The sequence below is a fragment of the Nerophis ophidion genome, linkage group LG13 (assembly GCF_033978795.1).
Source record: "Nerophis ophidion isolate RoL-2023_Sa linkage group LG13, RoL_Noph_v1.0, whole genome shotgun sequence".
NCBI lineage: Eukaryota > Metazoa > Chordata > Actinopteri > Syngnathiformes > Syngnathidae > Nerophis > Nerophis ophidion.
The window spans coordinates 35,353,226-35,369,396 of record NC_084623.1 but is presented as its reverse complement, the minus strand read 5'-3'; the positions used below and the strand labels follow the sequence as shown (position 1 = coordinate 35,369,396).

General features: G+C 38.6%; 1 protein-coding gene and 1 long non-coding RNA gene across 2 annotated transcripts in view; one reads left to right on the top strand and one right to left on the bottom strand.

The window, feature by feature from the left end:
• chrd (chordin) overlaps positions 1-16,171 on the bottom strand; it is an 85,717-nt gene that overhangs the window by 20,400 nt on the left and 49,146 nt on the right. The window contains exons 11-18 of the mRNA XM_061918834.1: positions 12,979-13,085; positions 8,398-8,677; positions 8,080-8,321; positions 7,852-7,965; positions 4,944-5,135; positions 4,733-4,826; positions 1,335-1,391; positions 1,133-1,236 (exon numbers count right to left, since the gene is read on the bottom strand). Coding sequence (XP_061774818.1) covers positions 1,133-1,236; positions 1,335-1,391; positions 4,733-4,826; positions 4,944-5,135; positions 7,852-7,965; positions 8,080-8,321; positions 8,398-8,677; positions 12,979-13,085 — 1,190 coding nt within the window. The remainder of the gene's footprint in view (positions 1-1,132; positions 1,237-1,334; positions 1,392-4,732; positions 4,827-4,943; positions 5,136-7,851; positions 7,966-8,079; positions 8,322-8,397; positions 8,678-12,978; positions 13,086-16,171) is intronic.
• The window catches only part of LOC133564488 (uncharacterized), a 70,182-nt gene that overhangs the window by 34,032 nt on the left and 19,979 nt on the right, over positions 1-16,171 (top strand). The window contains exons 2-3 of the long non-coding RNA XR_009809284.1: positions 4,741-4,847; positions 4,951-5,025. This is a non-coding gene — a long non-coding RNA (uncharacterized LOC133564488). The remainder of the gene's footprint in view (positions 1-4,740; positions 4,848-4,950; positions 5,026-16,171) is intronic.

The following is a 16,171-nucleotide window of genomic DNA, read 5'->3' as shown; positions in this document are numbered from 1 at the left end:
TTCTGTGAAAAACATTGTCTTCTGTGCAAATTTAAAGAAAGTGAACAGTGGAAACGAAAAATTAGGTATTTGATACATAGAATATTTTTTACTTATGCTTCATTGTGTTTTTTGTTCAATCAAAGATGGGCTGTGACTTCAAGTATAACTGTTTTGTAGATACGCTGAGATTAGGTCTACATTCAGTGTGTTCTTAATGGTGTTACTGAAACTGTACCTATTTTTTCCTCAGAATTTTCAACGAACTTGAAGTGCTTTGCCAAGAGAATTATTTGTGATATGTACTGTGGAGAGACGGGGCAGGCAGTCCAACAGCAAGGCAGGGCGACGATGAAAACATTATCAGGTGCGTGGATCGCCCAGCCGGGCACAATCAAATAATCGTCTCGCACTGTATAAAAGGGTGGCAGGTGTGAACGTGAGAGAGGGAGAGAAGAGACGGAGCAAGAGAGAAGCGGATGCCGAGCGAGAGAGACGGAGCAAGAGAGAAGCGGATGCCGAGCGAGAGAGACGGAGAGCCCAAGGAAGAAGACGACGCAATAAGCTGAAAAGCTGGAGCGAAAGAGCGAGCAGTGCATGGCAAGGCTGAAAAGCAACCCGGCAAGAGACATTTATTCTTTGAAATAAAGAACTCTAACCCTGATCGCCATAATGTCATTCCTTGGTGGTCCTTGGAACCTGCACGGTGGCTAGAGTCTGTCACATGTACATTTTCAGATTGTGCTTGTTCTATTTTGGGCCAAAATAAAGCAAAAGACCATAATCTGAAGTTATCGTAGTTGAATTTTTTTGTTATTATGCCATGATTTATACCTGTCCGGCCCACGTGGGAAGACATTTCACTCTATGTGGCCTCTGAGCTAAAATGAGTTCGACGCTCTGATAAATCGGATCTCCTATGCTGCTATGTGCCATTTAGTGATGTATATAGCCCTTGTTTAAAATCTCATTTTTGCATTACAGCTTAGTCATCTTTATAATTTTTGAGAAAATTGCAATTCCTAGTTTTTATTATTACTACACTCTGCACAAAAAATGGTTCATGCCTGTTTCTAGACAGCTCATACAAGTTAAATGACCCATTAGGGGTCTCCGAAAGTGAAAGCAGATGTGAAAACTGCGGCATGTATACCTTGCAAGTGCAGACTGCACATTTAATGTAACCAAAGGGAGGTACAAAAGGATGCCATGTAGTTCCTGGAGCGTGCATCTTCTGGTCTCCCTCAAAGTAGCAACCTAACAGGTAGACATGAGATAGAGGAAACTAAGCGATATCAAGTCCATCTGTACTTGCAAGCATATATTGAATAACAGGTACAATTAAAAATGGTTACCTTCAGGATTTTCTTCCACTTTTTCTGGAGCTTTTATGTCTTTTGGATCCTTCCTCTCTTAATGGGAAGAAAGCAAAACAGACATAAGACAAGAAATAAGTGACAAATATTTGAAAGTAACCAACTAAACATATTGAAAAATATTCACAGCCCTGATATTATCAATCTATTTTGCAGCACACAAAGTGTCAGGTCGGTAGACCTCAGGAAAGGTCCAGCAGCTTAAGAAATATATATTTTTTTACTTGGTAAGCTAACCTATACAGTATATAACACAAAGGCTAGGTATTGGCAAGGACTTCACGATACAAATATATATAGGGTTTCCCGCAGCGCTTTGTTGTTAAGGCAGCCACCGCCTAAACTAACGTCTTAACAAGCCACTGTGCTTCGTTCTGCCCCTGCCTCTGCAGTACGTCTCTGCAGCACCAAGCATTGTCCCACCCACTGAACTGTCTGATTGGGTACACGCAAAGCGGTAACAGCCAATCAGCAGTGCATATTTAGAGCGCATGGAACAGCCAATCCAGCTGTGCGTATTCAGAGCGCATGGCCTCAGTGCTTCTGCGGTGGGGTGAGCAGATAGGTGTTTAGCAAGTAAGCATAAGGCAGCGGACTATCCCCAAGTTATAATAAACAACTCCCAGTCCCCTATAACTCAACTACTAGTAACATCACAATGAGCCCGTTGACGTTCTAGAAACATAAGCGGCAGCTCAGCTCGCTCGCAGTCCTTAAAGTAAAGGCTAATTAGCTTTTAGCGTAACGTTAGCTCACTGTGCGGTGTGTGTGTGTGTGTGTGTATGCGTATGTGTGTCTGTCTGAGAGAAAGACAAGCATTATAGACCTACAGTTAACAGCTAAGTTATTTCACTTTACCTTTTCGGTGTGGATTGAGCTGTGTTGAAGCAGCAAAAAAATTACATTATGTTAAATGAAGAGTTTCCTGAAGCTGTCTCTGATAGTTGATATAATAATGTAACTGCATCATATAGCTTACATGAACTCCATGGTGTTTAGGGATGAATAGTCTCTCCTATTGCTATTGTACTATTTTAAATTTTTTCAGCTATAGTTACATTAATCATTAGGAATGTAGCAGCCTAGTTTTAAATGGCATGGTCCCTGCTATCACATGTTGATAAAAAATATAAAATTTACATAATAAAAATCAACTACAGGCTTCTCCAGTGCTGTAATAAATTAAGCATAATGAGTTGAGCATATGTCAGCATGTAGTCTTTTTTTCAAATGTTTACTTACAGTAAGTCATTAATTTGACTTATTAAGTCATTATTTTGACTTAGTAAGTGATTATTTTGACTTAGTAAATCAAAATATAGACTTACTAAGTATCTCTTAGTATCTCAGTAACTTAGCATCTCATGTAACTAGGATTGTTTTGTGTATTGTTTTTACTTTACGGAAAAAATATCGAGATATATGTATAGTATATCGGCATTCAGCATATGGAACAGAAAACCCAACCAAAAATTGTAGGATTCCTCACGTGACGAAGCTGGCCTACTTTACCACAGTCTGTAGTCTATGCCCCACCAGGCTGTGGTGGCAGCGATGAGATGGAGACGTGATGGCGACAGGCCGAGTTACGCTGTTCCTTACACCCACCCACCCCCATTTTTCCCCGTGGCCTCCTACCGGTTGGACGTGCCCGAAACTCCTCCTTAGGGAGGCGTTCGGGTGGCATCCTGAACCACCTCACCTGGCTCCTCTCGATGTGGAGGAGCAGCGGCTTTAATTTGAGTTCCTCCCGGATGACATAGCTTCTCACCCTATCTCTAAGGGAGAGCCCCGCCATCCGGCGGAGGAAACTCATTTCGGCCGCTTGTACCCGTGATCCTGTCCTTTCGGTCATGACCCGAAGCTCATGACCATAGGTGAGGATGGGAACGTAGATCGACCGGTAAATTGAGAGCTTTGCCTTCCGGCTCAGCTCTTTCTTCACCACAACGGATCGATACAGCTCGTGAACAAGACTCTGAGGTACTTGAACACCCCCACTTGGGGCAGGGTCTCCTCCCCAACCCGGAAATGGCACTCCACCCTTTTCCGGGCGAGAACCATGGACTCGGACTTGGAGGTGCTGATTCTCATCCCAGTCGCTTTACACTCGGCTGCGAACCGATCCAGTGACAGCTGAAGATCTTGGCCAGATGAAGCCATCAGGACCACAGTATCAGGATATTGCAATAACAAGTCCATTGTAACTCACGTCCCAGATGACACTGTTTAAAGATTACGTGTTAGCTGAGTTTAACCACCCTGTGGATTGGCTGCCGCTACGCCAATCAGTGCAGGTGCAAGCAATCAGCCGCTCCTGTTTTGGCTGGCAGCAGATGGCAGCAGTATTTGCGCACAATACCTTCTTTCATTGTAAGTGATCCACTCAACAAATAAAAAAACTAAACGGTAAGATGCAAAGACTTAAGTCAACTTGACCATCATCTTTCTAGTTAGAGTTCCGCGCAGCGCTCGCAATTTGTTGAATGCACGATGCGCACTCTGAACTCCATTGTGTTTCCACATTTTTTTGTTTGTTCTATTTTGTGTTATGCTTGAAATCTAAAATGTTTACATTCGTTAATTTGGGAGATATGTTACCTTGATTTCGGCTATGGTGTCATTTTGATAACTGTTTTTTTTATATCAAAAATGTTATATTCGAATGATGATAAATTAATGTGTTTTAACATTTGCAGATTTCACCTATGCAACGGTTTGAGGAAACCCAGTTGTTTTTCCAAACATTTTTAATGGTGAACTGACAACATGAGTATCCTGTACATAAGTGCTTAAAGTTGAATGACTTTGTTAAACACTGAGACAAAGTTTAAGTTCATTGTGTTCTTCATGTTTTTTCTGAAACTGCACCAATGTTTTCCCCAGAATTTTCCACCAACTTGAAGTGTTTTGCCCAGAGGATTTTTTTGTAATATAAACATTTTCAGAATGTGTTTATTCTATTTTTGGCCAAAGTAAAACGAATAAAACAATTTAAAGGTGTCTTAATTTTAGAGTTTTGATGCCATGATTTTACCAATCCGGCCTGCGTTGGAATAGATGTTCCTCTATGCGGACTGTGGAGCTAAAATAAGTTTGACACCCCTGTTCTATGCCCTGTTCACAAAACTTTTAAAAATTGTTTTCTAGGGAAAAAATACAGTCTTATATTGCGGTTAATACAGCATTTTGCCACTTTCTTGCATCAATTTTAGCGTTAAGATACACATTCACCAAATAGGGATATGAGTATTTTGGGCTGCACTAGATTTGTAGCAAAAACTTGTTAAATACAATTGAATCTATGGGAAAATATCACCCCCTGTGGGCTACATGATTAAATTTTCAGTATTTATGAAGTAAAACAAGAATCTCACCATCGCAGATCGGGCAGCATTTATCATCTGGCTGGATAGTTCGGGTGCAGGTCAAAACCGGGCAGATTACTGGATCACAGATTACAGTTCGCTTCTACAAAGAAGAAGAAACAAGGTCTCCAAAATAATTCATTTCTTCTCTACTTGAAAGAGATTTTTTGCGGCTTAAACTGTCAAAGTGACATTTGACTGTGCTTCCTGTTTTTTTTACCTGGCAGCTGCAGGAGAAACACTTGTCATAGTTGGGAGTCCAGTTGGATCCGTGAGCATGGTGCTGGTTCTCAAAGAAGCAGGTATGAGGATCTTTCTTCAGCTCCTCAGGGTCTTTTACGAAAAGGTCATCAAACTCTTCTTCTTGTGCTCCTCCCTTGTTCCCAAACTCACAGTTGTTGGGGACATGGACCTTAATTTTTTTTTTAAATACAAAATGGTAAAAAAGAGGATGGAATATTTGTGGTTTGTTTGCCACACCTTACTTGAAACTTTGTTGGTCCTAAGCAAAGCTTCTATGCGAACAGATTGCCGTTCATGCGCTGGATCTGTTGCTAACAGCTGCCAGATGGGTGGTAGTCAAAAGATGTGTGCATATAATTGTGCAGTGGCGTATGTGTGTGTGAGTGTGTGTGCATCCCCATAAACGCACTTTCCTGCAGCGATGCAACACCTGCTACCTGTGAGAGTGTGGGTTTATGTGGACTGGTGAGGGCAAACTGGGCTATCACACACATAAACACATTTACAAGAGGCCACCAATGACATACAAGTCTATCTAGCTCTTCTTGTATTTAGAGATTATTGTTGGCAGGGATATGGAATTATTTAATGAGGGTTTTGTATTAGTGTTGTCAAAATGAACGCGATATGTGCCATTTTTTTTCATTGTGCAATTAACGAACAGTGTGATCCACAGTCCATGTTGAGTCATAGACATGGACATATAAAAATATACATTAAAGGCCTACTGAAACCCACTACTACCCACCACACAGTCTGATAGTTTATATATCAATGATGAAATATTAACATTGCAACACATGCCAATTCGGCCTTTTTTAGTTTACTAAATTACAATTTTAAATTTCCCGGAAGTTTCGTCTTGAAAACGTTGTGTAATGATGACGTGTACGCAAAACGTCACAGGTTTTTAGGAAGTATGAGCGCTGCGCACACACACACAGCCAAAAGTCGTCTGCTTTAACGGCATAATTACACAGTATTTTGGAGATCTGTGTTGCTGAATCTTTTGCAATTTGTTCAATTAATATTGGAGAAGTCAAAGTAGAAAGATGGAATTGGGAAGCTTTAGCCTTTAGCCACACAAACACACGGTGATTCCTTGTTTAAAATTCATGGAGGTGAAACTTTACTATGGATCACAGCGAACATGGATCCGGAACGAATGTCAACCAGCAGGTTTCGGTGAGAAAATTGTGGTAAAAAGTCATTTTTTACCGGAGATCAGCTGAGCTTGTGCCGCCCATAAAGCTGCCGTCGACTTCCTTGAGACACTGGCCTCAAGACACCCGTGGACACACACCTCTGACTATCAGGTACTGTTAAACTCACTAAAACACTAACAACACAATAGAAAGATAAAGGATTTCCCAGAATTATCCTAGTAAATGTGTCTAAAAACATCTGAATCCGTCCCAATGCAATCGCATTTTTTTTTCTTTTTCTTTTTTTTTTTTCTAGTCCGTCGCTATCAATATCCTCAAACACGAATCTTTCATCCTCGCTCAAATTAATGGGGAAATTGTCGTTTTCTCGGTCCGAATAGCTGTTTTTGTTGGAGGCTCTCATTAAAAACAATGTGAAGATGTGAGGAGCCATCAAACATGTGACGTCATCGTCTGCGACTTCCGGTAGAGGCAGGGCTTTTCTCTTAGCACCGAAAGTTGCAAACTTTATCGTCGATGTTCTCTACTAAATCCTAAATCGCGAATGGACCTGCTATCCCCGTTTAAATGAGAAAATCTCACTTCAGTAGGCCTTTAATGCATGTGCAACTACACCATAGCCCAGACTGACAAGAAACGAATGAAAAAGGGAGGTTTTGTCAAGAAAAATTTAAGTTTTTTTGGGTGGGCGCACTAATTTTAAGTGTATCTTGTGTTTTTTATGTTGTTTTAATTAAAAAAAAAAGGTTAATATTATTTTTTTTTTTTATTAAAAAATAATCAAAATTAATAAAAAATTATTCTGCGGCCCGGTACCAATCGAGCCACGCTGCGGCCCGGTGGTTAGGGATCACTGCTCTAGGTGACATATTGCTGGTTACAACTAAATAGGCTTGCATTTCAAGCTATTTAATTTCCAATACTCCATTTTTCAAAAAATAGTTTCGTTATCTAAAAACTTTGGATAAACGTACTTTGTTATTTGGAGTTGGGAAGATTTAGCCTTTAACCACACAAACACACAGTGATTCCTTGTTTAAAATTCCTGGAGGTGAAAATTTACTATGGATCAGAGCGTGGTCAAGCGAACATGAAACACGACGGAATGTCAACCAGCAGGTTTCGGTGAGAAAATTGTGGTTAAAGAGTTGCTTCTTACCGGAGAAAAGCTGAGCTTGTGCCGTCCATAAAGCTGCCATCGACTCCCTTGAGACACTGCGCATCAAGACCCCCGTGGACATACCCCTCCGACTATCAGGTAATATTAAACTCACTAAAACACTAGCAACACAATAGAAAGATAAGGGATTTCCCAGAATTATCCTACGAAATGTGTCTAATGGAATCGCGTGTTTTTTTTTTTTGTAGTCCTTCGCTATCAATATCCTCAAACACGAATCTTTCATCCTCGCTCAAATTAATGGGGAAAGTGTCGTTTTCTCGGTCCGAATAGCACTTTTTGTTGGAGGCTCCCGTTATAAACAATGTGAATATGTGAGGAGCCATCAACATGTGACGTCATCGTCTGCGACTTCCGGTAGAGGCAGGGCTTTTCTCCAGTTGCGAACGTTATCGTCGAGGTTCTCTACTAAATCCTTTCAGCAAAAATATGGCAATATCGCGAAATGATCAAGTATGACACATAGAATGGATTTGCTATCCCCGTTTAAATAAGAAAATCTCATTTCAGTAGGCCTTTAACAGTAGTATTTTGTATACCCGTCCACGGATCTCTCCTCTTGGGTTCAGCTTGGTGCTGACTTGGATGACGGCTGTTCCTTGGTCCAAGTGCTGCAGTAATTCAACACTGATGTCCTTCAACACTCCCTGAGCCTAGAAGAGGTGCAATGAGAGTGTATTAGCAGAACTGATATTGTATTCTTACTCTATCTTTTGGGAATGTGGACTTTGTGCGACATGAATCTTTCAACTTGACCAGTGATTTACCTGCGATCCATAAAAACCGGTCAGCAGCCTCTTGTGACTGATGCTGCTGTCATCCATGTCTCCGATTTCAGCGAGGCCATGGAGGTGGGCGTTCACCGTGAGGTCATCTGCCCTGCTGAGGCCGGCCACAACAATCTCATAATGTAGGTGACAAAATTTGTCTACGGACACCCAGGCGTGGCCAGAAGCACCGGTTCTAACTGGGGGGGAAACGAAGTGTCCGGCCAGAGGGGTGGGCAACTCTGGAGGAGAGAGACAACAATTCAATGTGTAATAGCTTCAATTGTGTCAAGCAAGTCGTTTTTCGATCATTCATACCATGTCTTGGCGCCTCCAGCCCGCTGTAGGGCAGCGCCTTAATCTGGCCCCTCAGCTCTCCCTCTTGGTTGTGAGTTGTTGCCACATTGATGAAGAGTTCGTTCTGCAGCAGCATGTGAATGTTGCGGGCCTCAAGGCGACTCCAGCTGCCCACTGCCCTGCCTGCGGCCTTGTTGTACTCTGGTGTCAGGTCATACAGCACTGATCGCTTGTTTCGCCGCCGCGGCTTCAGCTCAATAGTGAGACCAACCACGTCGCTGGTGAGACCCGCAACTTGAACCTAGAGGGAGGGAATAGGTTTTAGACCGAATCCCAATTCTTGCTCTTACCCTTCACCCTTGGTTTTGCGCCAATTCACCTGTAATGTTAAGGAAAGGGCTAAGTGCCAAAACACGTACAAACCTGATAGCGCACGCAGAGCCTATCTACAAAAACCCCGTTTCCATATGAGGTTGGAAATTGTGTTAGATGTAAATATAAACGGAATACAATGATTTGCAAATCATTTTCAACCCATATTCAGTTGAATATGCTACAAAGACAACATATTTGATGTTCAAACGGATAAAAAATGTTTTTGTTGCAAATAATCATTAACTTTAGAATTTGATGCCAGCAACACGTGACAAATAAGTTGGGAAAGGTGGCAACAAATACTGATAAAGTTGAGGAATGCTCATCAAACACTTGTATGGAACATCCCACAGGTGTGCAGGCTAATTGGGAACAGGTGGGTGCCATGATTGGGTATAAAAGCAGCTTCCATGAAATGCTAAGTAATTCACAAACAAAGATGGGGCGAGGTTCACCACTTTGTAAGCAAATTGTCGAACAGTTTTAGAACAACATTTCTCAACGAGCTATTGCAAGGAATTTGGGGATTTTACCATCTAAGGTCCGTAATATCATCAAAAAGTTCAGAGAATCTGGAGAAATTACTGCACGTAAGCGATGATATTACGGACTTTTGATCCCTCAGGCGGTACTTCATCAAAAACCGACATCAGTGTGTAAAGGATATCACCACATGGGCTCAGGAACACTTCATAAAATCACTGTCAGTAACTGTAGTTGGTCGCTACATCTGTAAGTGCAAGTTAAAACTCTACTAAGCAAAACAAAACCCATTTATCAACAACACCAAGGAACGCCACTGGCTTTGCTGGGCCCAAGCTCACCTAAGATGGACTGGTGCAAAATGGAAAGGTGCTCTGTGGTCTGACGAGTCCACATTTCAAATTATACTTGGAAACAGAGGACGTGGTGTCCTCAAGTGCAAAGAGGAAAAAAAACATCCAGATTGTTATAGGCGCAAAGTTCAAAAGCCAGCATCTGTGATGGTATGGGGGTGTATTAGTGCCCAAGGCATGGGTAATTTACACATCTGTGAAGGCACCATTAATGCTGAAAGGTCCATACAGGTTTTGGAGCAAGATATGTTGTCATTCAAGCAACGTTATCATGGACGCCCCTGCTTATTTCAGCAAGACAGTTGTTACAACAGCGTGGCTTCGTAAAAAAACAGTGCGGGTACTTTCCTGGCCCGCCTGCAGTCCAGACCTGTCTCCCATTGAAAATGTGTGGCGCATTATGAAGCGTAAAATACGACAGCGGAGACCCCGGACTGTTGAACGACTGAAGCTCTACATAAAACAAAAATGGGAAAGAATTCCCCTTTCAAAGCTTCAACAATTAGTTTCCTCAGTTCCCAAACGTTTATTGAGTGTTGTTAAAAGAAAATGTGATGTAACACAGTGGTGAACATGTCCTTTCCCAACTACTTTGGCATGTGTTGCAGCCATGAAATTCAAAGTTAATTATTATTTGCAAAAAAAAAATAAAGTTTATGGATTTGAACATCAAATATCTTGTCTATGTAGTGCATTCAATTGAATATGGGTTGGAAAGGATTTGCAAATCATTGTATTCCGTTTATATTTACATCTAACACAATTTCCCAACTCATAAGGAAACGGGCTTTGTACTAAACGTATTGCAGGAGTGAGCAGAAAAAAGATTGCAACCCATTTAACATTTCTTTTGTCTTGAATATGCAGAATATATGCTTATCATCCAAATGCCCATAATACTAAGAGTAGAAAAGTCAAATCAAACTGTTTAGCACACACAGAGCGATTTATCAAGACTAAAAGTTTTGCGTCTTTATTTACCAAAGTTTGAAAAGAACATGCAAATTGTCCATTGTGCAGGAATGGGCGCGAGAAAGAAGGCGATCTCACTGCAACTCTGTCTCTACATACTATACTTGTCAACATATAGGGACTGTCAAAAATAAAAAAAATATTAGATATCTCATCTATTCAGCATTTTCATTTTATAATTTTATAGCTGCTGACTTAAGGCAGGGGTAGGGAATATCAAGGGATTTGCACGAACATTGTTATTACCTGATGTCTAAAAGTGCGGGTCAGAAAAGATGCAGCACATAGGAGGGGGCGCAGTGGAGGCTTGTGAACCCTGGGGGGTGAATTCTCACAAGAACTGAAGTAAATGCCCCGTCAGACATCAAGACAGATTTTGGGAAAAATTGATGACAGGGTATTTCTTATTCCAGAACGAATGAAAAAGGGCAGTTTTCTTATGCAGGGCAAATTGGCATGTGCTTAAGAAACACTATCATTGCACGTGCCTGGTTTTGGCCCTCAGTTTCGAAGCGTAAGATGAAAGCGTAAGGCTAAAGGTGAAGAATAGGGATTCAGCCTTAGTCTAGACCAGGGGTCACCAACGCGGTGCCCGCTGGCCTGTTCTAAAAATAGCTCAAATAGCAGCACTTACCAGTGAGCTGCGTCTATTTTTTTAATTGTATTTGTTTACTAGCAAGCTGGTCTCGCTTTGCTCGACATTTTTAATTCTAAGAGAGACAAAACTCAAATCTAAGTGATTATTTGATGTACGGTTGCATTTAACAAGTAAATGTAATATTTTGGCCACTACACACAGTTTGAACAGTAACACTGTTTGAATAGTTAATAAAGTGATTATTTGACGTACTACTAAATCAGGGGTCACCAACGCGGTGCCCGCGAGCACCAGGTAGCCCGTGAGGACCAGATGAGTCGCCCGCTGGCCTGTTCTAAAAATAGCTCAAATAGCAGCACTTACTAGTGAGCTGCCTCTATTTTTTTTAATCTATTTATTTACTAGCAAGCTGGTCTCGCTTTGCTCGACAATTTCAATTCTAAGAGAGACAAAACTCAAATAGAATTTGAAAATCCAGGAAAATATTTTAAAGACTTGGTCTTTACTTGTTTAAATAAATACATTATTTTTTTTACTTTGCTTCTTATAACTTTCAGAAAGACAATTTTTGAGAAAAAAATACAACCTTCAAAATGATTTTAGGATTTTTAAACACATATACCTTTTTACCTTTTAAATTCCTTCCTCTTCTTTCCTGACAATTTAAATCAATGTTTGAGTATTTATTTATTTATTGTAAAGAATAATAAATACATTTTTATTTAATTATTCATTTTAGCTTCGGTTTTTTCGACGAAGAATATTTGTGAAATATTTCTTCAAACTTATTATGATTAAAATTCAAAAAAATTATTTTGGCAAATCTAGAAAATCTGTTGAATCAAATTTAAATCTTATTTCAAAGGCTTTTGAATTTCTTTTAAAATTTTGTTCTGGAAAATCTAGAAGATACAATGATTTGTCTTTGTTAGAAATATAGCTTTGTCCAATTTGTTATATATTCTAACAAAGTGCAGATTGGATTTTAACCTATTTAAAACTTGTCATCAACATTTTAAAATTAATCTTAATCAGGAAAAATTACTAATGATGTTCGATAAATTATTTTTTTTTTTTTTTCAAAAAGATTCCAATTAGCTAGTTTTTCTATTAATTTTTTTGGTTTAATTTTTTTATTTTTTAATAGAGTCGAAATTGAAGATAAACAATGTTTCAAAATTTTATTTTCATTTTTTTTGTGTTTTCTCCTCTTTTAAACCGTTCAATTAAGTGTTGTTTTCATCATTTATTCTCTACAAAAAACCTTCCGTAAAAGGACGGAATGACATACAGAAATACCCATTTTTTTAATATGAAGATATATATATATATATATATATATATATATATATATATATTTATTTATTAAAGGTAAATTGAGCAAATTGGCTATTTCTGGCAATTCATTCAAATGTGTATCAAACTGGTAGCCCTTTGCATTAATCAGTACCCAAAAAGTAGCTCTTGGTATCAAAAAGGTTAGTGATCCCTGGTCTAGACCTATTTTCTTTAATCATGCATCAGTTTTGGCGCTATAGTTAGATTTTCAGTATCCACAGTATATTTGCACAGTACTGTGAAAAAGTCTAAGGCCATGGTTATATTTATCTTAGCAATGCAGATGTACAGTATCTATGGAACCAGATCAAAAAATGGGGCATCGCATTTGTATCTGTTCATTATTGTGTTAATTTTTGGTTTAATTATAATATCCTGCTATTTACTGCTTTCCTCAAAGCTCACTGTGGCTTTGAAAGAACAGTGTTTTAATTTTAGATATCATACAAAAGAAAAATATATGTGATGAAAAAAAATCCATACCTGATATTCCAATGTGCCGTTATTGTGGAGGTTAAAGACGGCAGAGCCTGTGCCTCCAGTCTTTCCAGGAGTTAATGCATCACCGCTGGACATCACACTCTGGATGGCTGAATCACACACAAATTAATTTACATGAAAATCTTTGATTACCGATGTTAAACACATACCTCCCCAGAGCATCAGCGGCTAAGTCTGACAGCACGCAAAATGAGGCAATGATTACTGTCGAATTTGCTGCTTGGTTGAGGTTAAGACGAGTTGCTGGTACATTACCTTATACTCAGAGTTAATGAAGGGGTTTATTCAAATAACCAAACATTTTTGGGATATGTCAGATTCTGTGTGAGATATCGCAGTGCTTATATGATCTGGTAATACGGTACATGAACGAAAACCCACCCAAAGCAAAGTATTGGTATGAGGTAACCCTTGCTGAATGTGGTAGGATTAAAAGGATTGAAAGAAATTAGGAGCAGAGGGGGATAACACTGTATGAAAAAGAAAAAGGGGACGGAAAAAGCCAAAACAAAAACAAAGATACGCCCGGACTGAAAGAAGAAGAGATGGAGGAAAATATGACGGGGGGGGGGAGGGATAGATTTAAAGGACCGAGTTGGGTTGAAATTCTTCATGCATTACATCACAACGCTGGAACAACTGACACGGACTGGCAGGTCCAGCAGACTGTGACCTTAAGAGCCTGTAAACCACCTTCGGGCATAAGTGTGTGCATGTGTGTTTGAGTTAGCAATCAGTCTTTAGGAGGTCTGAGTACCCTTACAGCAGGGGTCACCAACCTTTTTGAAACCAAGAGCTAATTCTTGGGTACTGATTAATGTGAAGGGCTACCAGTTTGATACACACTTCAATAAATTGCCAGAAATAGCCAATTTGCTCAACTTACCTTTAATAAATAAATCTACATATGTATATATATATATATATATATATATATATATATATATATATATACATATATATATATATATATATATATATATATATATAAAAATGGGTATTTCTGTCTGTCATTCCGTCATACATTTTTTTTCCTTTTACGGAAGGTTTTTTGTAGCGAATGGATGATGAAAAAACCACTTAATTGAACGGTTTAAAAGAGGAGAAAACAGGAAGAAAAATGAAAATTAAATTTTGAAACATAGTTTACCTTCAATTTCCATCCATCCATCCATCCATTTTCTACCGCTTATTCCCTTTCGGGGTCGCGGGGGGCGCTGGCGCCTATCTCAGCTACAATCGGGCGGAAGGCGGGGTACACCCTGGACAAGTCGCCACCTCATTTCAAATCTTTAAAATTCAATATTCAACCGAAAAAAATGAAGAGAAAAACTAGCTAATTTGAATCTTTTTGAAAAAATTATAAAAAGAATTTATGGAACATCATTAGTAATTTTTCCTGATTAAAATTAATTTTAGAATTTTGATGACATGTTTTAAATAGGTTAAAATCCAATCTGCACTTTGTTATAATATATAACAAATTGAACCAAGCTATATTTCTAACAAAGACAAATCATTACTTCTTCTAGATTTCCCAGAACAAAAATTTTAAAAGAAATTCAAAAGACTTTGAAATAAGATTTAAATTTAATTCTACATATTTTCTAGATTTGCCAGAATAATTTATTTGAATTTTAATCGTAATAAGTTCGAAGAAATATTTCACAAATATTCTTTGTCGAAAAAACAGAAGCTAAAATGAAAAATTTTATTAAAATGTATTTAATATTCTTTACAATAAAAAAAACAAAAACTTGAACATTGATTTAAATTGTCAGGGAAGAAGAGGAAGGAATTTCAAAGGTAAAAAGGTATATGTGTTGAAAAATCTGAAAATCATTTTTAAGGTTGTATTGTTTCTCTAAAATTGTCTTTCTGGAAGTTATAAGAAGCAAAGTAAAAAAAATAAATGAATTTATTCAAACAAGTGAAGACTAAGTCTTCAAAATATTTTCCTGGATTTTCAAATTTTATTTGAGTTTTGTCTCTCTTAGAATTAAAAATGTCGAGCAAAGTGAGACCAGCTCGCTAGTAAATAAATAAAATGTAAAAAATAGAGGCAGCTCACTGGTAAGTGCTGCTGTTTGAGCTATTTTTAGAACAGGCCAGCGGGCGACTCATCTGGTCCTTACGGGCTACCTGGTGCCCGCGGGCACCGTGTTGGTGACCTCTGCCTGTATCAGGTGTATGGGCCACGACTGTCCTACCACCTACACACAAATAGTTTTGGTGTGCCATCGGGGTAAATAAAAGGCTAATACATGTTTTGAATAACATTACACTATTCACACAATTTTAACAATATTAGGAATGTGAGGCTACAATGGAGCACTTACTGCAGAGGGTTCATCTAAAATGAGAAACTAATACCTTTTGTTTTTGGGCTGTTTACTATTTTGGACCAAGTTTTGGTGCCAAACCCGACTAAAGACACTGGTGCCTCTTTTCCAATGCAGCAAACTTTGTTTACCGCAAATATAACCTTAGAGGAAAATCTAAGTTGAAACATTTGATTTAAAAAATCTAATTTAAAACATTTGTATGCACGTACAACACTTAAAACCTTTAGCATATCAGTATGTGGAATTAAATTATGGAATGGATTAAGTAAAGAAGTTAAACATTGTACTGATATGATCCAGTTTAAGAGGCTGTTCAAATTAATAGTGCTTACAAAGTACAAGGAAGAAGAATTATGAGTAACACTTTCAACCTTATTAAAAATAAGACATTCTTCATGTCAGTATGTTGGAAATGACTGAATTAATTAATTACATGTTACAGAACTGTTGTATTACTCATTCAAGGATGTTTTACTATTTTGCGGTAAAAAGGGTCAGTAAATGAATATATATATATTTTTGTGGGAAAGGGGTGGGATTAAATAAGCTTTGCTTCTTCCTACTTCTTTTCGGACATGATGTGATGTGAGGTGATATTAAATTGTCTGTATTGTATTGTAAATGTGTTCATGTTCGAAATAAACTAAAAAAAGAAAGAAAGAAAGAGTCTGATTCTACACAATTTTCATTTTCCGCAGAGGCAATTAGCACTCTAACCACAATCATGTACTTCAACAACAAAGCATAGATAAAAATGCAACCCAACTCATTGCTCTGCTTCAGCTAGGGTTTACGAATCCCATGCTAATATGATATTGTTAAAGGGGAAC